The 23,755-nt window shown below is 44.5% G+C and overlaps 1 protein-coding gene across 2 annotated transcripts in view; it reads right to left on the reverse strand.

Annotated features, from left to right (window-relative positions):
* The window catches only part of plpp3 (phospholipid phosphatase 3), a 37,405-nt gene extending 15,843 nt beyond the window's left edge, over window positions 1–21,562 (reverse strand). The window contains exons 1-2 of one of the 2 annotated variants that reach the window (XM_045207815.1): window positions 20,958–21,562; window positions 712–866 (exon numbers count right to left, since the gene is read on the reverse strand). In XM_045207815.1, the coding sequence (XP_045063750.1) occupies window positions 712–866; window positions 20,958–21,066 (264 nt within the window). In that variant the 5' untranslated portion in view covers window positions 21,067–21,562. Of the gene's footprint in view, window positions 1–84; window positions 243–711; window positions 867–20,957 lie in introns of both variants that reach the window. The other variant, XM_045207814.1, reaches the window with a different exon arrangement.
* Between the last annotated feature and the right edge of the window lie 2,193 nt (window positions 21,563–23,755).

Consider the following 23,755-nt stretch of genomic DNA (forward strand, 5'->3'; position numbering starts at 1 on the left):
CACAGACAGACAGACAGACAGGAAGGGATGAGTATGGAGTATGAAGTGAGGGAAAAGGAGAGATAGTAAGAGAGGTAGACTTACAGAGAGGATGGCAATAAGAATGCCAGCAGCACAGAGCACAGCATCGCTGATAGTGTCTCCATTTTTATATGGGTACCGGATGGACTCGTCAGAACAGTAAAAACCTCTCTGGTACGGCCGTATGGTGCTAGACTCTATTATCAGGAAGGGCAGGCCAGCTGCACAGAGAGAGAGAGAGAGAGGGGGGAGATAGAGGGGGGAGAGAGAGAGAGAGAGAGAGAGAGAGAGAGAGAGAGAGAGAGAGAGAGAGGGGGAGGAGATAGAGAGGGAGGGAGGGAGAGAGACATAAGGTTAGTGACATGGACACAAACGGGAGGTCGAGGGAAGGGGCAGGGCGGTTTGCACCAGGGGAACATGGGATAGCAAAGGAGGAGAGAGAAACAGAGGTTGGTCCAACATGGTCTTCTGAGTGTAGAAGAGTGACAGTTGGTGGAGCTCAAATCAGCCAGAGATAGTCATTGAATCACCACCCAGTTAACTCCAAACCTAAACCACTGTTTAAATCTTTAATCTAATATGGTCACTCTGTCTGACCCAGTTGACCATGCAGACCTCTAGACCTCCAGGTGTACCCTCTCTCTCCTCCCAGCCTTCCCCAGGCAGTGCTCCGTGGTGGGGCAGACTTACGGCCACACTGGGCACAATGAGCCCCACAGCAGTGAGGACGGACGAGGGGATGGTGGAGCTCTTGTAGGAGTAACGCAGACTGACGTCGCTGCAGTAAAATCCACGCTGGTATGGACGCACTGAGGACCGGTGGAGAACCAGGCCTGGCAGCATGACTGCACACACACACACACACACACACAGGTCAACACACACCTGGGGCAACTCTCAGACCCATACACCTGAGCACGCAACACACAGTCAACTTACCGTGACCTGTGGAGAGAAGACTACTCTACCTGGTACACAGTGTGTGCTGATTAGTGGTTATCAGGACATTCATTAAACCATTTGTTTACATCCTCAACAACCTCCTGTTGATATTTTACTGTACTGCTTTTCTATATAGTGTTTGGGTTGACCTAAACCCATTAAATGGATGAGTGGAGAGGAGTACTACTAGAGTGGTCTTCTGTAGCTCAGCTGGTAGAGCACGGCGCTTGTAACGCCAAGGTAGTGGGTTCGATCCCCGGGACCAACCATACACAAAAAAAATTATGCACGCATGACTGTAAGTCGCTTTGGATAAAAGCGTCTGCTAAATGGCATATTATTATTACAGTTAGCTCGTTTAGAAAACGTAGAGTTGCACAGTCTGTCAGTCTACTCTGTCTGTTATAGTGTCTCTTTCCCTCCTTCTCCCTCGTTCTTTCTCTCCCTCCACTCTTTGTCTCTATAGTCAGCTGAATGGTCCAGGGCAGTAGACAGAGAGGTAATCTGCAAAAACTGAGAGTGGGCGTCGCTCTTAGCCTTAACGACTCACTAAATTCTTCTGCTGCTCTGTCGTTCGCTACATACTTTAGTCTGAGACTGCATCATTGAAGTCGTTTGTTGTGACGAGTGGCACGAGGGGCGTTGTACAAAATAAAGTCATCAGCGATTACATCGTCTCTAACCAATCAGAGTATCAAAGCAAATGATGGATTTTCAAACTGCCGCTTTACCCACGTGTGTTCTGGCTCTGGCCCAACCCATCGGTTCCTGGACCAATCAGATGGCCCCAAATGTGTTCGCATTCGGCGAAGGGTCAGGGAGGTACTCAGATCGCAGTTTGATGTTTATTGTCATGAATCTTGCCCTGAAGGCAGAACTGAGCGATTTCCGCTATATGGGCTCAGCTGCAAAGAAAAAATTGGCTATATAGTAAAACATTTGCATTTTGGTCCTAATTTAAGGTTAGGGTTAGGCATTACGGTTAGCAGTGTGGTTAACAGGAAACTCCACCCAGGAACTATCTTTTGGTCTTTGTTTCATTAGTCCATTGTTGATATAGTCCCACAATGTTCTACATTAAAGATATATATAACTTTCATATATATATAACTTTCAAAATACAGAAATACTGCTGGTATGATGCAGCATCTTATGACGCAAAACGCAACATCATATGATGCAAAATGCATAATTCTGGCTGTATTTCTGTATTTTGAATGTTATATATCTTGAAAACCTGATGAAATAAATACCAAAAGACAGTTTTGGGGGGGAATTTTCCTTTAAGATTATGGTTAAGGTTAGGTTTAAAATCAGATGTTATGACTGTTATATGTTATAGGTCCCCTGTAGCTCAGTTGGTAGAGCATGGCGCTTGCAACGCCAGGGTTGTGGGTTCGTTTCCCACGGGGGGCCAGTATGAAAAATGTATGCACTCACTAACTGTAAGTCACTCTGGATAAGAGCGTCTGCTAAATTACTAAAATGTAAAAATGACTTTGTGGCTGTGCCAGCTAGTGACCACTCTACAGAGCTGCCTACAGGGCAAGATTCATGACAATAGATGCCAACCTGCACTCAGATCCAGACTCATCGAGGAGAAGAAACTAATGGGCATGGCATTGCGTTTGGCCAAAGCAAGGAGTCTGGGTAGCCAGGCAAGGTCTCTGTCACACATGTAGATAGATATCTTAATGCTCTGTTGAGCTTACTTTCGATACACACACCCTGTGAGACTTCCAGAGATCCATATGGTAAACAGCCAAGCCCATTCTGAGGACTCTCTCCCTCTTTCACTCGCTCTCTTTCTCTCTCCCGTCATACTTGCCTGGTCCTCGGTGGGAGGGGGGATTCACATGCTAATGAGGAGGAGTGAAAGGAGGTCATGGGCTTAACAAACGTGGGAAACACACACACACTGACCTCTACTAACCCACCTAAACCACTCAAAGAGCTGGGAAGCTCAAGAGGGTGACACACAAAAAAACAGAAGAGGAGAGAGGGAGAGAGAGGGGGGCAGCAGTGGGATAAAGAGGAGAGAGAGAAGCTGTTGTCGGACACTCTCCTCTCTGCCTTGAATGCCTGTTTATAAAAGGCTCTCTGTCCGTGCTGTGTCCCCTCTCTCTCTCTCTCCCTTCACCCTCTCTCTGCCCAGTAGATGCCCAACAAGATCTCACTGTTTTATCAATTTAACTTCATATTTTAACGTTTATCCACGTTTCTCCAAATGTCAAACTTCGAAGTGGGTTGCTCCTCTTGCTCTGCATTGTTCTGAATGGTCAAGTTAAGAGTTCATGTTTTTGGATAGGGTTAAACATAAAGTTTAGGCATTCACTCCGACTGGTTAACTTAAGGGTTAAGGTTAGGGATAGGCTTAAAATTTAAAATGAGTGTCTACCACTGGGATTGAACACACGACCTTCGGCTATGGAGTCATGGGATTAAGCCGATCTGCCACCCCCGTCCACGACGCCCTAGCAAAACCCAAACCTATTTGATGGTAATAACGCTCACTGTTGCCCCTAGTGGCCGGTTTTGAAGGCATTTCCCGATGTCCTCAGGACATGGACAGACGGCCAATTTCGAAGTCAATCTTGAGCGATCTGGCTGAGATGCCAGTCCTGTATTATCCTGCCCACCATGCCATCTCTATGACAGCAGCCTGGTATGTAGGCATTCTCTTTACACCATCCCCCCCAAAGTGAGTGAGAGCGAGGGAGAGGTGGTGGGCAGGGCTGTTGGCGAGAGCCCAGCTGGACTTGAGTGAATTAAATAGAGAGTCAGTTAAAAGGTCTTTCATGGGGTCACATCCAGAGACGGCCGGGAATAGGAGAGATATAGGAGAAGGATGGAGAGAGAGACAGAGGAGAGAATGGAGGGAGGAGGGAAGAGGGACGTGGGTGGTTTTACGAGCAGTATGGTGGTGGTGCTCAGTGGAAAGTTTCTATTAGTCTTATCAGATTCTGTTACGCACTTCTCTCCTCTAGACTGAGAGAGAACCCACAGAACACATTCGAGAGAGAGCGGGAGAGAGAGAAAGAGAGCGAGTGCACAGTAAGAGAACGGGAGAGGGAGAGGGGAAGAAAGCTGTTTACACACAATTATGTTTCCAATATCCAACTTTTAATCTACTTACAACAATATGGGCAATTGCCAACCGCAGGTCTATAGGTGTGTGGGTGTCTGTGTGCGTGTGTGTGTGCGTGTGTGCGTGTGCGAGCGTGTGTGTGTGTGTGAGCGTGTATGAGCGAGATTACAGCCTGCGCCTGTTTGATTGGCTTTGTGGTTAATTTTGGCGCTGCCAGTTAGAGGACTCTCTGAAACTCTAGTGGCACTATACAGGGCTTTAGACCCAGGCAGGCAGAATTAGAACTACACCCTGATCACTAGGGGAGGGAGGGGAGGGGGGGAGGGAGGGGAGGGAGGGGAGGGAGGGAGAGAAAGAAGGAGAAAGGGAAGGGGGTGGATGGGGGTGAATGAGGGTGAATGACGGGAGGAGTAGAGGAAAGGAAGAAGCATTGTGATCTGCTCTAAACAGAGGATTTCCTCTTCTGTCTCTCTGTCTCAGTCATACCTAACCCTGACTGCGGAGACAGGGGTCAAGGATAGAGGGGGAGGGGAAGAGGCTAAAGGGTTTGACCCTGTTCGCCCTACTAGTCTATTAAAGCTATAATCCTCCTCCTCTTCTTCTTCTTCTCCTCCTTTTCTGTCTCAACTCTGCATGAAGATGGATCAGCTCAGCATTAGTATACATGCAACTACGTGTGCGTGCATGTGTGTGTGCACTTACATTAGTGATGCACGGTCATTAAATAAAGTGTGGATGAAGGGCAGGTGGGTGTCTAGTGGGTTGAATAAAGACAAAACAACAATACCTTTAAAAATTTATAACTGTATCGTTCTTGTGCAATTTGTATCTATCTATAGGCTACTTTGAGTTTTTTCTTTCATTATTTTAGGCTAACTGGCAGTATGTAAGCCTAAACTTTACGGCCTAACTGTACGTGTGCCAAATAGCCTACACGCCAATCGCCAAATGCTTTTGGGAACGGGCAGAAAAAGTTAACGTCAATCCACGGAGGCAAAAATAACAATGTCGGAGTTTAATTCAATAAGAGAAAAACTGCAAAATGGAGAGTTGAAAATAAAGAGAAGGGAGGGCCAGAAAAGTAATGTTTGGGAAAGAGCTGGTGAAGTGGTAAAAGAGGATGATAGCAGTATGTTATGTGTGATGATTGTGAGGCGATATACAAATTCAACAGTCACAGGATGGGGACTGCAAATAGGGAAGTTCAAGATGTCTACTGTTCAGATGGGTTAAATGGAAACTGAAATCTATATAGACTGTAGGTCTATAACCTCTCACAAAGCCTTAATATTAACTCCTGCAAAATTAAGGACTTCTTGCAGTAAAATGATACACCAAATGTAGGCAACATTTTTACTCGGGAACATCTTGAAAGAATGTGAATGCTCAGTTAGATACCGTCTGTGAGGTGCTATCTTTATCAGCATCATAAGCGCTGATAGTATTTCAACCACATAAAATATGCATCCAAGGCCCACTGAAATCTTATCAGAAAATAATGGGTCGTTTTCACAGCTTTCTATTTCCTTACAACCGGTCAAACTGAATTTGCACAGAAAATCGTTCCCGTTTTTTGTTTTTTGTTATTGCATTTTCTTGCCGGTTCCTAAACGTCTTTGCTTCGCGAAAGTGAAAAGGGGATACCTAGTCAGTTGCACAACTGAATGCCTTCAACCGAAATGTGTCTTCCGCATTTAACCCAACCCCTCTGAATCAGGGGTGAAGTTGATCAAAAACAACACTACAAAAAGCTCATCCAGCTGACAGAGAAAACTTTACCGATGTAAACTAGATTGAAGCATTCCTTCTATCGATTTATGACAATCTGGTGAGCGAGGGATTATTTAGTCTTCTAGGGCAACATACAATGACAGAAGAGAAGCTACATGTATCTAATTATAGACATGTTGACTAACAAATAGCATAACAAAATGTTGGAAATTATAAGCAGAAATATACAGTGGGGGAAAAAAGTATTTAGTCAGCCACCAATTGTGCAAGTTATCCCACTTAAAAAGATGAGAGAGGCCTGTAATTTTCATCATAGGTACACGTCAACTATGACAGACAAAATGAGGAAAAAAAATCCAGAAAATCACATTGTAGGATTTTTAATGAATTTATTAAAAAATTATGGTGGAAAATAAGTATTTGGTCAATAACAAAAGTTTCTCAATACTTTGTTATATACCCTTTGTTGGCAATGAGACAGGTCAAACGTTTTCTGTAAGTCTTCACAAGGTTTTCACACACTGTTGCTGGCATTTTGGCCCATTCCTCCATGCAGATCTCCTCTAGAGCAGTGATGTTTTGGGGCTGTCGCTGGGCAACACAGACTTTCAACTCCCTCCAAAGATTTTCTATGGGGTTGAGATCTGGAGACTGGCTAGGCCACTCCAGGACCTTGAAATGCTTCTTACGAAGCCACTCCTTCGTTGCCCGGGCGGTGTGTTTGGGATCATTGTCATGCTGAAAGACCCAGCCACGTTTCATCTTCAATGCCCTTGCTGATGGAAGGAGGTTTTCACTCAAAATCTCACGATACATGGCCCCATTCATTCTTTCCTTTACACGGATCAGTCGTCCTGGTCCCTTTGCAGAAAAACAGCCCCAAAGCATGATGTTTCCACCCCCATGCTTCACAGTAGGTATGGTGTTCTTTGGATGCAACTCAGCATTCTTTGTCCTCCAAACACGACGAGTTTAGTTTTTACCAAAAAGTTCTATTTTGGTTTCATCTGACCATATGACATTCTCATCCAAATGCACTCTAGCAAACTTCAGACGGGCCTGGACATGTACTGGCTTAAGCAGGGGGACACGTCTTGCACTGCAGGATTTGAGTCCCTGGCGGCGTAGTGTGTTACTGATGGTAGGCTTTGTTACTTTGGTCCCAGCTCTCTGCAGGTCATTCACTAGGTCCCCCCGTGTGGTTCTGGGATTTTTGCTCACCGTTCTTGTGATCATTTTGACCCCACGGGGTGAGATCTTGCGTGGAGCCCCAGATCGAGGGAGATTATTAGTGGTCTTGTATGTCTTCCATTTCCTAATAATTGCTCCCACAGTTGATTTCTTCAAACCAAGCTGCTTACCTATTGCAGATTCAGTATTCCCAGCCTGGTGCAGGTCTACAATTTTGTTTCTGGTGTCCTTTGACAGCTCTTTGGTCTTGGCCATAGTGGAGTTTGGAGTGTGACTGTTTGAGGTTGTGGACAGGCGTCTTTTATACTGATAACAAGTTCAAAGAGATGCCATTAATACAGATAACAAGTAGAGGACAGAGGAGCCTCTTAAAGAAGAAGTTACAGGTCTGTGAGAGCCAGAAATCTTGCTTGTTTGTAGGTGACCAAATACTTATTTTCCACCATAATTTGCAAATAAATTCATAAAAAATCCTACAATGTGATTTTCTGGATTTTTTTTCCTCAATTTGTCTGTCATAGTTGACGTGTACCTATGATGAAAATTACAGGCCTCTCTCATCTTTTTAAGCGGGAGAACTTGCACAATTGGTGGCTGACTAAATACTTTTTTTCCCCACTGTACTTTATCTAAAAAACTGCACCCCCTGTCAAAAAATCATTCCGCCATCTTTGACTGTAGCCTATAGCGCATTTTCTATATTAGCGGGTTAGGGTCGGGTGCAGGCCTCAGATTGTCACTTTATCACATATAGTCTGGCGGTTGCGGATGGGTTGTTAGCAATTGTGGGCGGGTGCGGATGAACAAAGAGCTGACCCGCGCACCACTAGCATGCGTGTGTACGTGCGTGTGTACTCGTGACAAGGCTCTTTCACAGAGAAAGCTGGACAGACTGGAGAGAAAAAGGGAGGGAAAATGGGAGGGAGAGAGATATAGGGAGAGGTCGAAAAGGAGGGGGTGAAAGAGTTCAGTAGGCTACCTGACACCTTTCTGAGGAACTGAACATTCTATCTGGTCCTTATTGATGACATAATAAAGGTCTGCTAATCCAATCGTTCGCTAAACTCTAGTTCCGGATTAAAACAAAGGGTTAAAACTCCCTAGCAACCCGATTCACACAGGTACCACAGCTCTAGTGTGTCTGGTCCATTAACCGTGTTATTAGGGCCTATCTGAGCCCAGGGGAGTTGGGGGCCTGGTCGCTGGTCTGCTCTGATAAGCTGTGTGTGTGTGTGTGTGTGTGTGTGTATGTGTGTGTGTGTGTGTGTGTGTGCGTGTATCTGTGTGTGCGCGTGCGTGTGTGTGGCAGGGGGAGGATTCTGTGTGAAGAATGGGTGGCTGGGCACCAGGTCCGCTAGCCCGGCGGCATTGTTCTGATCTGACCCGTCAATGCCAGCGGGTGTGTGTGTGTGTGTGTGTGTGTGTGTGTGTGTGTGTGTGTGTGTGTGTGTGTGTGTGTTTGTGTGTGAGAGAGAGAGACTGGACCTCTGAGAACGACTAGGGGGGAAGTGGAGGATAATTAGTGGGGGTTTCTGTGGTGTTTAGCTGCTTAGCTGTTACCAGTATCGATGCATTAATAGCATACAGTCAAGTGACAGAGAGAGAGACAGATAGTGATACTCCACTGCCCAGTCATTTAGAGAGAATGTTGGGTTAAATATGGCCCTGCACTTGGTCACTGGTGTGTGTGTGTGTGTGTGTTTGTGTGTGTGTCTGTGTGTGTGTGCTACGTTGACATTAAGGTACTGTATGTGTGGACCCTGAGGAACTCTTTAGGAGTTTGCTATTCCACTTTGCAAGGTTAGAGGTCAGGGGTCAGGGGTTAAGGGTCAAGGGTTAGGAGAGTGACCCTCACACGAGATCAGTGCTAGCCTGAAATACTGTACTACCAATGACTTGAACAGCTTTAGCATAGCAGCTACAATCTCTCCTCTCCTCTCTTCTTCTCTCCTCTCCTTCATTCTCCTCTCCTTTCCTCTGTTCTCCTCTCCTCTCTCTGTTCTCGTTTTCAATTCTACTCCACAGCTGATCTGTGTATGAGTGTGTTTGAGAGAGCTTTGTCTGCGCAAGCTGCTGATGTCACACACACACTCAGTCACACACACACAAACACACACAGAGAGAGAGACAAGCTGCTTCATCAGCAGAGCACTGTACAGTGTGAATGGCCTCTTTTCTCCTGCAGTGAAAGGGCAGGGTTAGGGCTAGGCAGGGCAGGGGGCGCGGGGTGCTTACTCTGAGAGATTTTATTCACACCAATAAACGACCATCCTTTTACAAACAGGCACCTGATAGGACAGCCTCTGGGCCAGGGGTCTTTACAGACAGGCACCTGCAAAGGACAGCCTCTGAGGTCCTTGCTCCAGCTCCCCTTACCCCTGACCTCCAAGCCTTAATGCTAGAATCCTTAGTTGCTACATCAATTTTTGGAAATTAATTATATATACCCAATGACTCTTGAAGAATATAACTTATAAATGCCTCATTAGCTTAGATCAACTGTCCAACCCCATCAGAACCCAAGATATAAGCTTGATTTACTCCAATGTTTGTAAACAACTTAAATGTAAACAAACACTGCATAGCCTCAAAACATGGTTAAAACTATACATTTGATATAATGGATGGTCAGTCCTTGCATCCATAGCTCTGTCTATGAATTTGAGAGTGGTTACATTTCTCCAGCCCCATCTCTTAGCTTTTTAGCAAAACAGGGGCAGTGAGTACGCTTAGTTCTTTAACGCCTACCCTCTACTCCCTAGCCCTTAAGTGTTTTTAGATCTGAAGGAAGAGAGTAGCTATTACGTAACTCAACGTTCCCCTTAAGCCTTCCTCATGCTTCGGTTCGGCCGAACTCGGCGTGTGCTAGCTTACTCCCCTAAAAGACCTTCACTTGAAAAACGAGAAAAAAGCGGCAATAGTTTGTCCATCTTGATACGCCCGTAGCCAAAATAGTCTGAATTTTTAAAGATAACTCAAGAACTCTGTCATTGATTTTGATGTTTTTGCCGAGGAGATCTTTTAGTCGCGTAATTTTACATCTAACGAAGATGTTTGGTGCAGTATTTCTCAAGTGAAAAAATGTGCATGAAAACGATTTGTCTATCCTTGAATGACAACAAACACTTAATAGGCGATATGCACAGGCGACCATGACGTATTTCCGGTTAAATCTCAGGATGGATGTAAACTTCCGGTTATCGTAGAATGCTGTGCTACCGTATGCTAGCATTGAATGCTTGTCGTCAAAAACATCCGAAACGGTTAATATTTGTCGTTGTTGTTGTTTATCTTAATGTTTATGTTAATGTTTTTACTTACTCTTCCAGCCATCACTGCTGTGTGCCACAATGTACAGTGTCTGCCAGATGCAATTCTTCGGTTAGTTTTTTTACTTTTCCCAAAGACAGTGAATTACATAAACGGTGGGTGATTAACATTCGACGAGTCAACTTTCTTACAACAAACACACGAGTCTGCAGCCGACACTTTCTAAGTGAAGATGTGATAGAGCCTCCGACTCCAGCTGGGCGCAGACATCTGAAGAAGGGAGCTGTTCCAGTGCTGTTTCAATGGAACAATTTCAGTCTTCCAGCCCCACGGCCCGGAGTTTGGGAAAGGACCGAGCGTCCCAACACAGAAACCATGAATGATCCGTCTGTGGAATTGGACTGTCCTCCTGAGGCAGAGCTGCTGTGCTCAGAGTTCAAATGATTTGATCTTCCACCTGCTCTTGTGGAGTCCAGCACATTGCTGCCATCATATCTGCTTTAGGAGGGAAACCCGAGACCCCATAGGACCCCAGCAGCACACAGATCACATGGCTTTATAGTATAGACTGTAAAGTATAGAGCATAAAGAACATTATATAGAATAGAGCCGTCTGTCAGGCCAGCTGGGCATCCCTCTACTGGTGCTATAATGGTATTATTACCCTGTAGGACAAAGACCTGGTTTGGAGAGTAGGGCTGGAGGCCCTTTGAAAGCTGATGATCTCTATTTCTCTACTCGTTTCCCTCTCCTACCCTCCTCCTTTTCTCTACCCGTCCTAACCCCCAGGCCCCGATATCAGAGGCTCAGAGCACCAGAGCTCCAGCTGTCACTAAGGGAAGAGTGTACTGTCTTTGTCTGGGCTAGAGATCAGGGCCTGCTACCCCTGTCTCTCTGTGTGTGTGTGTGTGTGTGTGTGTGTGTGTGTGTGTGTGTGTGTGTGTGTGTGTGTGTGTGTGTGTGTGTGTGTGTGTGTGTGTGTGTGTGTGTGTGTGTGTGTGTGTGTGTGTGTGTGTGTGTGTGTGCATGCGTGGACATGTTTAACTATACTTGTGGGGACATTTTGTTGGTCCCCACAAGGTCAAATGCTATTTCTAGGGGGTTTAGGGTTAAGGTTAGAATTAGGTTTAGGGTTAGGAGCTAGGGTTGGTTTTAGGATTAGGAGCTAAGGTTAGGTTTAGGGTTAAGGTTAGGTTTTGGGGTTACGGTTAGGGTTAAGGTTAGGGTTGAGGTTAGGGTTAGGTTTAGGGGTTAGGGAAAATAGGATTTTGAATGGAACTGAAATGTGTGTCCCCACAAGGTTAGTTGTACACGAATGTGTGTGTGTGTGTGTGCGCGCGAGCACACAAGTAAGTAAGTGTGAGCTTGTGTTTCTATCAAGACAATGGGTGTTAAATCCCGGCTATGGTGTGAACGGTCTCAGTATTGTTCTCCAGTGAGCCTCTCCTCTACAGCCCTCTGTATGTAAACAGGATAGAGAGAGTCAGAGATAAGGATAAGAACTAACAGCCTTATAACAGCCTCTTCTTAACAGCCTTATAACAGCCTCTTGCTGGATAAGACCACATCCAGACAACAGAATCACAAAGTCTGATAAATAGACCCATACAGCCTCCTCTGTAACATTTGTCTCCTGTCAACTAAATGACCAGCCAATGACACGGAGGGAGGGCAAGAGTAACTGAGAGATACACAAGAAGTTTAATTTTAATTTAATTTTTTTTTTTTTATTAAGAAGTGAGGAACTATCTCTCTCTCCCTCTCTCCCTCTCTCTCCCCTTTCTCCATCTCTCCCCCTCCATCCATCCCTCTCTACTAGAGGACTATTAGTGCTCATTAGCGGCACAAAGAGTCCAGACACATCAAAAGAACCATTGTTCCCCAAAACAGTGAATATCTCCCCACCCCCAGAGAGCGAGAGAGAGAGAGAGAATCAGTATTGAGGCCAGAGGGGCCAGTGTGACAGTGAAGAGAAGAGATGGAGAGATGAGGCCCTGTCAAGGATGGTGGGGACAAAGAGAAAATAGAGGGAGAGACTGGAGAGAGAGACAGAAGGGGCTGTCAGATGTTTATGTGTGATGCCCACACACAGAATTCCACAGAACACACGCTTGAACCCTAAACTTGAAACCCACACTTAGAACATACAGCTAAACACCCTGGAATTATAATCAAGAGTTCAAGACCACTCTAAAACTGTTTGTGGAGGAAAGACACATGCAGGATCAGACACCCACACACACAGACAGGGGAGTAAGATAAGAGGAGCAGGGGAGAGTTCAAGTGAATCGTCATCATTATTCCTATCACACACACTCTCAATCAGTCAACCCACTGGCTACAGAATGCACAAAGGGGACCGCATATGGCAAGCACAAATACACTACCCACACAGCCTGTCCAGTCTGTTACACTAACCTATCTAATGACAGCCCTGAGGCCTCAGAAACCCCAGGAGTGTATCATTATCATCTAGCCATACAACCAGTAGCCTCAAACACCAGCTGCGACTGTGTGTGTGTGTGTTTGCCATATGCCGTCCCCTTGTGTATGCTGTCACGTAACCAGTACAACCAGTAGACGGAGACCAGGTGGCTGTTTAAGGTACACACATCAGCCTGGGCCTGATGCCAATTGGATTATAAAAACACTCCCACTCTTGGAAGTGTGGGTGCCCTATATGAAGGTTGGTGTAGTCAACATGCAAGGAGCTAAGTCTAGTTATGTAAGGCAGTAATGCTGTAGCTAAAGCCTCAGGAGCTAACTCACCTTCTACACAACAGAACACAGGCTCTGAATAGAGAAGAAATCCATACCATAACAAACGCATAGGCCCAACCCTAACCCCATAGCAACTAAACCGTAATACCACTATATCACAATACCAAACCAGAAATGTCCTGTATACTATAGACACCATGTCCACATGCGTGACCCTCTACAGCAAGGGGTATTCAACTCTTACCATATGAGGTCCGGAGCCTGCTGGTTTTCTGTTCTACCTGATAATGAATTGTACACACCTGGTGTCCCAGGTCTAAATCAGTCCCTTATTAGAGGGGAACAATGACAAAACACAGTGGAACTGGCTTCGACGTCCAGAGTTGAGTTTGAGGGCTCTGTAGGTCAGTGTGGCCCTGTATCAATGCACAGAACTGTAAATAATGTAGCCAGGGGTGCAAACATCCACGAACAAGTGTGTTTGTGTGTGTGCTTACAATAAATACCAGGCATAACAATGCAGGCCTCCTGTCCTCTCTCAGACTACAACCTCTGCAGCAGAATACAGCCATGGAAGAGGCAGAGGAGAAATGAGTGGGGGTATTCATAATATATCACATAGATTCTATATAATCTCTAGTCAATCCAATAATGGTTTATGTTCTCTCCTGAAGTAAAGATGTCTGTAAACATACCGGTAGTCCCTGTGAGTTTAAACACAGCTCCTCTTCTCGTATCAGCCTGATGACTCCCACTCTAACTGCTGTCTGTCTGTCTGTAGCGTGTGGCCCAAGTCAGTGTGTGTCCTCTAAAACAGGGCTCTCCAACCTTGTTCCTGGACAGCTAGGGTTGGATAGCCCTGGTCTAGAGTAGACCCATAAAAGGTTGTAATGCTTCCTGGAACTACCCTCTCTGTAAACACAACTGTGTTTGTTCTACAGGAGAATAAACAGCACCACTCACAACAATTAACCCAAAATCGTTTTGGTGTGTGTGTGTGTTAGTGTGTGTTTACAGTTGTGATGTGAGCCACCTATGGTTAGATTAGTCATCCATCCAACAGGCACCTGGCTAACACTAGCCCTACCAGCCTGCCGGTAAACTACTCACACTAGGCACAGCTACAGCTATACCCCGTTACTACCACAGGCCCAACACATTCCTCCCTCTACAGAGTCCCACTATTACCATCACCACTGATTGAGCGAGGGAGAGGGAGGAGGGGAGGAGGGGACTGGCAAAGTGGGGTTACAGGGAGGTAGAGGGAGGGAGAGGGGGGAGGAGGGGGTAGGAGGGAAAAGGAGTCTGGAACGCGGACGGTATTACGTTTCACAGCAAAGTGAGACACACCTACGTCCGACCGACATTACCTTTCCGTTTCCCACCCTTTCCTGAGTGCCCCTACACATGCACGCACGCACGCACACACACACACACACACACACACACACACACACACACACACACACACACACAACACACAATTACACCAGATGTCACTTCAAAAGAGTTCGGTACTGCTGGCTGATGAGGAATGTAAGAAATTCTGTTAAATATTTATAGAGCCGGTCAGTCAGTCAGAATAAAGTGGCTGAGGAGGGATACTGATGTTATACTGGGGGAGGTAGAGTATAGGGTTAAAGTGATGTATGTGTTTAAATGTGTTAAAGTTGGAAGGTAAAACTGCTGTAATGTAATGCTATAAGTCTTAATGGGAGGTAGAGACAAGGGTTATTGCTAACAGCAGCTATAGGAGGTTAACGCTAGTATAGGCTGATTCCCCTGGACTCTAATGCTATTCAGAGACTGACGTCAGGTCAGACTGCACATACAAACACACATTACCTAAAATCTCATATTCAGCTAATGGTAACATGGTAACAGGCATGATCTCATTCAGTGACATTAGGAAATTAATGGGAGATGTTGCTCTCAGATGAATAAGATTGGTTGCTATACAGACATTTGCTTAGCTACATTTAATTAGCATTTACTTTCACTGTTTGTTGCTTTCTGAGCAGCCATCTGGATTAAAAGTCAGAGTGGAGAGGAGAGAGGGAGGGGAACTGGAATTTATATTCTGAGAAAGACGCCAACCTTGAATAGCTTCCCAGCTCTAGTCCGAACATGAACACACAGACACACAAAGACACACACAGACACACACACAGTCACACAGTGCTCCAGTCCCACAGCGTCTCTCCACCTAGAACATGTCTTCTAACAAACATCTGCAATCTCAACTCTGGGATGCTGTGTGTGTGTGCGCGTGTGGCGTGTGTGTATTTTCAATGTGCGTGCATGCTCTTTCCAACTATGCTAATCAGCAGATGCTGTAATTTATGTGTCCAACTGCCAGTATGGGATTAAGGACTAGTGCTCAACTGTTTACTCTCCATAGTAAATATGTCTGTCTCAATCTCTCTCTGGGCTGCTGTTCTCTCTGACAGTATAGAAGTTGATTTATTTATTATCTCTGATTTATATAAGAGGAACAGGAGGGTCTATAAACTGTCTGCCTAGACTGTGTTCACCAGAACCCTCCATGTGTTGGGGGAGTGGCAGGTAGTACTCTGTCTTATCCCTGAGGTTCTCCTGCCACTTAAACATCACCATCTGACGCCCTCACACACACACACACACACACACACACACACTTGCAGCACACACTCGGGTAAGGACAAAGCCCATTCACAATCACACATTCTTCAAGTCCTCCGCACTCGCATTCCTCCTCCCCCCTTTCATTCCCAATGATAGAACCCCTCTATCTCCTCTTCTCTTTCTCTAGATTCATCCCACTCTCCATCCCTCCCTCCCTCACCCCCACGCCACTAAACCAGGCCAGTGAATCAAAAACTAACAGCTTGTCTGAGTTTAGCATCACAAAGAAAGAGAGAGAGAGAGAGAGAGAGAGAGTCAGAGTGAGAGTGTGTGTGTGTGTGTGTGTGTGTGTGTGTGTGTGTGTGCATACCAGCCTATGTTTCTAAAGTGGAAGAAGTTGGTTTGTGGAGGAAATGTACTCCACATGGATTCAAAGAATGTCACAGAGTTTATATGAATCAGTGTATCTGTTTCTTAGTTTATATGCTAGAGATGAAATAGTTGAAACAGTGTGTGTGTTTCTAGGGTTTTTCAATAAGCAAACCAATAGAAATGTAAACTCCCTGGTTGTAAATTAACTGTTTCTAGACTGAATTCAGCTATGTTTATGAAGAAAATGTGCTACACTGAGTGTTCAAAACATTAGGAACACCTGCTCTTTCCATGACACAGACTGACCAGGTGAATCCAGGTGAAAGGCATCATCCCTTATTGATGTCACTTGTTAAATCTACTTCAATCAGTGTAGATGAAGGGTTGTTAAGCCTTGAGACAATTGGGACATGGATTGTGTATGTGCGCCACTGAGAGGGTGAAAATATTTAAGTGCCTTTGAACAGGGTATGGTAGTAGGTGCCAGACGCACCTGTTTGAGTGGGTCAAGAACTGTAATGCTGCTGGGTTTTTCACGCTCAACAGTTTCCCATGTGTATCAAGAAATTCCACCACCCAAAGGACATTCAGACAACTTGACACAACTGTGGGAAGCATTGGAGTCAACATGGGCCAGCATCCCTGTGGAATGCTTTTGACACCTTGTAGAGTCAATTTCCCGACTAATTGAGGCTGTTCTGAGGGTAAAAGGGGGTGAAACTCAATATTAGGAAGTTGTTCCTAATTTTTTATACACTCAGTGAATATCAGATCAGTTTTTAGAGCTATTATGGTTCTTAGCTTTCCCCTGGTCCCTTGCTACATTTCCTAACATCTCTCTCTCTCTCTCTCTCTCTCAATCTATCTGGACATTTCCATCTAAAAGGATGTCAAATTGGGTGTCAAATGAAAGCTAAGAGTATTTATTTTTTATTTTTATTAATGCATATATACATTTCTCAACCATTTTCCATCCTAAAACTATGGAATAAGCAAAGGCTTTGAGTTTTGGTCAAACAGATCTTAGAGGGGTCTTAGACAACATCTACCAGAAAAAGTTGTAAAAGGTATTAGAAATACATCAAAACACAATAATGTTGAAGTAAAGACCCCTGCCAACTAATATCAATACATATTTAGTTTTGGAGAAATTATTTGCCTTCTGTAAGTTTAAGAAACATTGACTTGTGCCTTGTAATTCCGTTACCAAAAACCCACATATTTTAAAGATATTTTCTAATTTCTCTCCCACATGAGGAAGGAGGATAATGAAAGTTCACAGAAGTAACAAGTAAAGGTAGACCTACCAATTAGTTACTGTGTTTTTAATGATATCAAGTTTGTTTATCAATTATTAAGTGATTAAAACTCGTAATTCTGTTACCAAATCGGTGATGGAATTACCCCAAAATCTGTAACGGAATTACTGCAATTGAATTGGCTACAATGGGAAATCACAGTTGGGTCACCTGCTACTGTCCTCCCTTCCACTGGCATACTGTTATGTTCAGCTCATAACTGTTTTCTTTCTCTTTCTGTTGTCTCATGGCCAATAACACTATGAAAACAGTCGGGACAACCCCACCCTCTCACTCTCTGCCACTCTCTCTCTCTCTCTCCCCAGTTAATGTCACCTCTCATACTGACACCTACCCTCTTTCCATTTACTGTAACAAGCATCCTTACCCACTGAGCACCGACCGACACCGGACGTCCATCGATGTTGAAAAGTAGTTGAAACTAGGTCAGTCCGCCCTGGCTGGAACAATTTGAACCAATCATAGACGTCTATGTTTTACAGGTTTGGACAGCACAGTAGAGAACAGTGTACTGTATTTTACTGTACATATCTACTTTACTCTACTTTTTATTTTTTAGGTATTCAGCAGAAACTCTCATCCAGAACGACTTACAGGAGCAATTAGGGTTAAGTGCCTTGCTCAAGGGCATATTTACTTATTTTTCACCTAGTCAGCTCGGGATTTGTAACCAAACACCGTTTGGTTACTGGCCCAACACTCTTAACTGCTAGGCTACCTGACACCCTCTACCTGTGCTCTACTGTGCTGTACTGTCCAAACTTGTGAAACATAGACGTTTATTATTGTTTCAGATTTGGTCTGGTCCAGACCAACCAAAATGTGGTCTTGTTTGGGAGCGGAGATCATTACAATAATAGCCAGTGTAGAATAATACCCAAATATGCAAAAGAAGGATATTGCAAATTTCTACCTTTGTTTACCTATTCAGGATACATCACCATGAAGAGAATGATAAATTTCTGTATAGTACAGATTAGGGATCCATGATGTAATTCCGTTACCGTAATTCCGTTACCGGACGTAAATCCACTTCACCTACTGTAATTTAATAACCCTGATATTATTTTCCAAACTCAAGGTGTCATGTCATAGCTGACACCACATTCTTTCTGCAGAATCTTAATTCGGTGCAGATATTTAACAGAGTTTTTGGAAAATGTGGTCACATACAAAACTGGGGGAGATTTTACTGTAATTCTGTTACCAAACTTTGCATCTGCACAGTTCTTCCAGTAAATGTGTTTTTGTGAAATGTTCTGTGTAAATTGTACAAAGTAATCATTCTGCATAGATTTGTATGGTTTGTTAAACTTTGAAATTAATGTTTTTTCAAAGTGTAATTCTGTTAACGTGGAATTGCCCATCTATCTCTCAGTGCAGGGCTTACAGTTGAGAGGCATTCCCCCTGCCTCACAACACATGTTTAAGCAATTAGAGAGAGAGAGAGAGAGAGAGAGAGAGAGAGAGAGAGAGAGAGAGAGAGAGAGAGAGAGAGAGAGAGAGAGAGAGAGAGAAGAAAATAAGAAAGTTAATCTGCTGTAGAGTGATGGGGGACCGCTGAAGGGGATTTGCTTTAAGGTTCTGGGAGAGAATGTGTAAAGTTCGGCTTCACTCCCTAATCCTGCTCTCAGAGAAAGGGGGTGAGAAAGAGGGAGAATGAGAGAGAAACAGAGAAGGAGATGGCTGGCATTGGTAACACTCAAGGGGGTCACAGTTCAAACGAGCCATCATCACCTCAGAAACACACAAACACACACACACACACACACACACACGACATTGCCTTGCCTGACCCGTGTCAATGCTGTCCTGTAATGAATGTCAAATAGCTCTCCAGAGCATCATCACATTCCATGTTCTATTTCTATTCCAATTCCACACCATACCATTCCTATTTTTACACTAGTCCTGTTTCATACCATTCCTGTTCTATAGATGGAAAGGCATCTTAGAAGGTAATATGGGCAATAGGGGAAAGGGAGGACGGCTGGAGGGGCGAGGGCCTGGCGGGCTATTTAATTAAGGGGCAGTAAAATGTGCAAGCTACAGCACTTCAAAACATCTACAACATCTCTCCCCCTGGACACACACACACACACACACAGCCCTTCAGGAGGCTGAAAAGCCCTTGGATCCTCAAAAAGCTATGCAGCTGCACCATCGAGAGCATCTTGACTGGCTGCATCACCGCTTGGTATGGCAAATGCACCGCCCTCAACTGCAAAGCGCTACAGAGGGTGGTGCGGACAGCCCAGTAAATCACTCGGACCGAGCTCCCTGCCATCCTGGACCTCTATATCAGGCTGTTTAAGAGGAAGGCCCTCAAAACGTTACCGAAGCATCCCGGCTCTCAGACCAACAGGCTCAGGAACAGCTTCTACCCCCTGGCCATAAGACTGCTAAATGGTTACACAGACTATCTGCATTGACCCTATCTTGCACTGACTGTGCACACTCACAATACTACACAATATATACACTATTTAATACACTCACTCACACACTACACTGACACTCTCACACAAACCTACACGCATTCACATACACTACATATGCACACACAAAACACACACGCATACCGATGCCACACACACACACACACACACACACACATGCACACATAGATACACACATGCACACACTCATCATATGCTTCTGCTACTTTCTTCTTTATTTTATTCGTATTATTATCTATCCTGATGCCTAGTAATTTTACCCTGCCTTTATGTACATATCTACCTCACATACCTCATACTCCTGCACAGTGATATGGTACTGGTATTCCCTGTATATATCTTCATTCTTGTGTATTTTATTCCTTGTGTTACTATTAGTATTTATTTTATTTTATTTTTTAAACTCTGCATTGGGTAGGGCTCATAAGCAGCTGTAAAGTCTACAACTGTTGTTTCGGTGCATGTGACAAATACAATTTGATTTGAAACACACACATAGGGACCTTACTCACTGTTAATTGGGATAATCTAATATCCAATTATAGACTCTGAAAACTGTAGAGTTTTTAACATTTATAAACGATTTGACTTAATTGCAACTTAATAAATTGAGTTAGGTTAATTTTCAGAGTCAGAGTCTTGTTCGGTCAGACAGTGGTCTTTAGGACGCCATATGCCATGTTGGCTGACCACTTCACATCATGTCAACAACCACAATATGTTCTCTCTCTCAGTGGCACTTAAAACGTAGTCCCGTGGTCCTGGTTTTCACTGTCTGACGTCTATTTCACGGTCTGACTCTGATCACGTTAACGAAGTGTGTTAGGTGGACATGGTGCAGGTTGTTAACATATTACTTTTTTTTTTTTATATAGTAACCTGTCCCTTTGGACATATTGGATGCAGTTCTGTCCACTCTCTCGCTCTCTCTCTGCTCAGGGTCGGGTATCCACTCCCGCTGCCTCTCTCTCTCTGTTATAACACGCTGACAGTTGTTCTGTTTTCACTGATAACACACTAACGCACCATTATGGTGAGCGCAGTTTTATACATTTTGGTCACACCCTTTAAAGTGTTAAATATGTTATGTAATTGTCCAATTTGTTATAGGTCACACTTTTCCCTGATGGCATTATTGTGTGACAGTATTGTCATGTTATTGTCACGTTATAGACCATTCAGTGCTGTCAAGTCATTTCATTTGTTTACAGTTGGGACTAATATGTCTTTGAAACTCACCTAGTAGCAGGCAGAATAGGTCCAGTCCTATCAACAGTTTCCTCTTGGTGTTATCGATGCCGTTGTTGTTGTTTAATGAAGTCCCTCCGTTTCTGGTCTGTTGTGCCATGGCTTTTTCATACAAAATACTGTTACATGTAAGAACTCCGTCTCCAGTTAAAATCCCACCAGCGTGCCAAACAAACTAAATCACGTTATTTAGTCGGTCAAGGTTTCCAGCCGAGAAGAAGCGAATGTCACTGAGTAGCCAACTATGGGAAACTAACTTCCCAACTAAGAAGAGGTTCTGCAAACGTATCCGTGCTGCAACGATGCGATGCCTCGTCCTAAACAAACTTTAGAAACTTTAGACTTTTCCACTGAAGTCGCCTCTTCAGATCCGGGATAAAAACCTTTCGTCTGTCCGGTCCACGCTTTAGGGACGGTAAACTTGTGTAACGGCACTATGATGAATGAAGCCTGCTTCTCCCGCTCCTCTCTCTCAGTCTGCTTCAAAGCCTGGCAGAAAATAGCGCTCTGAGCGCAGAGAGAGAGACCGTCGTTTTATCAATCCTTCCTCTCCTCCTCCCCCTCCTCTCAGCCCTCTTCTCTCCTCTCTGCTACAGCCCAGTAATAAGCTCCAGACCTCCTGCTAGAAAACTTTCTCTTGACCTGGATAAAGAGCAGTCCGACACTGCTCCCAGCGGCGGTTACCGAGAGGCCAACACAGAACACATCATGAAGGGGCGTCGGTGGACCCGCTGTCACTACTATTTTAGCATTTTATTTCTTGGTGTGACAAACTCAACCAATTTTTTTTAGATGCATGCCAGCAAAGCCACTACACAATATTGTATTATTTTATTAGGCCTATGTGGTCTAAAAAGGAACGAAAATACAATCATGAGGATCCAATTTTATAGACAATATATCAACGAACAGACCGCACATTGCGCAACCAAAACAACCCTTGAAATATCAACTGGAATTACATGGGGTCTATTGTTTAAGTTTTTGTTTAAAAAAATATATTTGAATGGGAAGAGACTGTCACTGGCAAACATGGTTACAGACCCAACAACATTATATAGTATCCCCTCCTGGTGAAGGAATGCACATGAGCTAATTATAATACACAAAGTAAGCAAAACAATTAAATCATTCCAATATTGCCTACAATAATGACTAAGATACTAATGAAATATACCTATATAAGCAATATAACACTTGGAATGTACAAACTATGGCATAAGAGAACCATAAGCGGATAAGAGGCAAGTCATAATTTCGATTAAGACATTAATGAGCGAGAAGCCGATATCACTATTTGCAGTGGTGGAAAAAGTACCCAATTGTCATACTTGGGTAAAAGTATAGATACCTTAATGGAAGGTTACTCAAGTAAAAGTTAAAGTCAGGCAGTAAAATACTACTTGTGTCACGACTTCCGCCGAAGCTGCCTCCTCTCCTTGTTCGAGGATTCGGCGATAATCGTCACCGGCCTTCTAGCCACTGCCGCTCCTCATCTCATCTCATCATTCCATTTGTTTTGTCTTGTTTATTACACACACCTGGTTCATATCCCCTCATCAGTACCTGTATAAGTGTTCCCTCTGCCCCCTTGTCTTATTCGCCGGGATATTCACCCGTGTGCCTTGTTGTTTCCAGTGAGCCATATATTTTCGCACTGGAGTGTTTGACGCATTGCTATTCTGTGATTTACCCTCCTGTGCCTGACTCCTTCAAATCACATCACCACAACTTGAGTAAAAGTCTAAAAGTATTTGGTTTTAAATATACTTAAGTATCAAAGGTAAATGTAATTGCTAAAACATACTTAAGTATCAAAAGTACAAGTATAAATCATTTAAAATTCCTTATATTAAGCAAAGCAGACAACACCATTTTGGAGGGGATAGCCAGGGGCACACTCCACACATTATTTACTTAAGAAGCATTTGTTTTTAGTGAGTCTGCTAGGCCAGAGGCAGTAGGGATGACCACGTGTTCTCTTGCTAAGTGCATGAATTTGAAAAATGTCCTGTCCTGCTAAGCATTCACACTGATCACCACACTGATCCTCAACACGGGGCCCCACAGGGGTGCGTGCTCAGCCCCCTCCTGTACTCCATGTTCACCCATGACTGCGTGGCCACGCACGTCTCCAACTCAATCATCAACTTTGCAGACAACACAACAGTGGTAGGCCTGATTACCAACAACGACGAGACAGCCTACATGGAGGAGGTGAGAGCCCTGGCGGAGTGGTGCCAGAAAAGTAACCTCTTCCTCAATGTCAACAAAATGAAGGAGCTGATCGTGGACTACAGTAGACAGCAGAGAGATCACGCCCCCATTCACATCGACGGGGCCGCAGTGGAGAGGGTCAAAAGCTTCAAGTTCCTCTGCATGCACATCACTGATGACCTGAAATGGTGCATTCACACAGACAGTGTGGTGAAGAAATGTGTCTCTGTCCCTAAGACCCTTTACAGATGTACCATTGAGAGCATCCTGTCGGGCTGTATCAACGCCTGGTATGGCAATTGCACCGACCGCAACCGCAGGGCTCTCCAGAGGGTGGTGAGGTCAAGCCCAACGGGGGCACACTGCCTGCCCTCCAAGACATCCACAGCACCCGGTGTCACAGGAAGGCCAAAAATATCATCAAGGACCTCAGCCACCCGAGCCACGGCCTGTTCACCCTGCTACCATCTAGAAGGAGGAGACAGTACAGGTGCATCAAAGCTGGGACCGAGAGACTGATAAACAGCTTCTATCTCCAGGCCGTCAGAGTATTAAATAGTCACCACTAGCTG

The sequence above is a fragment of the Coregonus clupeaformis genome, chromosome 26 (genome assembly GCF_020615455.1).
Source record: "Coregonus clupeaformis isolate EN_2021a chromosome 26, ASM2061545v1, whole genome shotgun sequence".
Classification (NCBI taxonomy): Eukaryota; Metazoa; Chordata; class Actinopteri; order Salmoniformes; family Salmonidae; genus Coregonus; species Coregonus clupeaformis.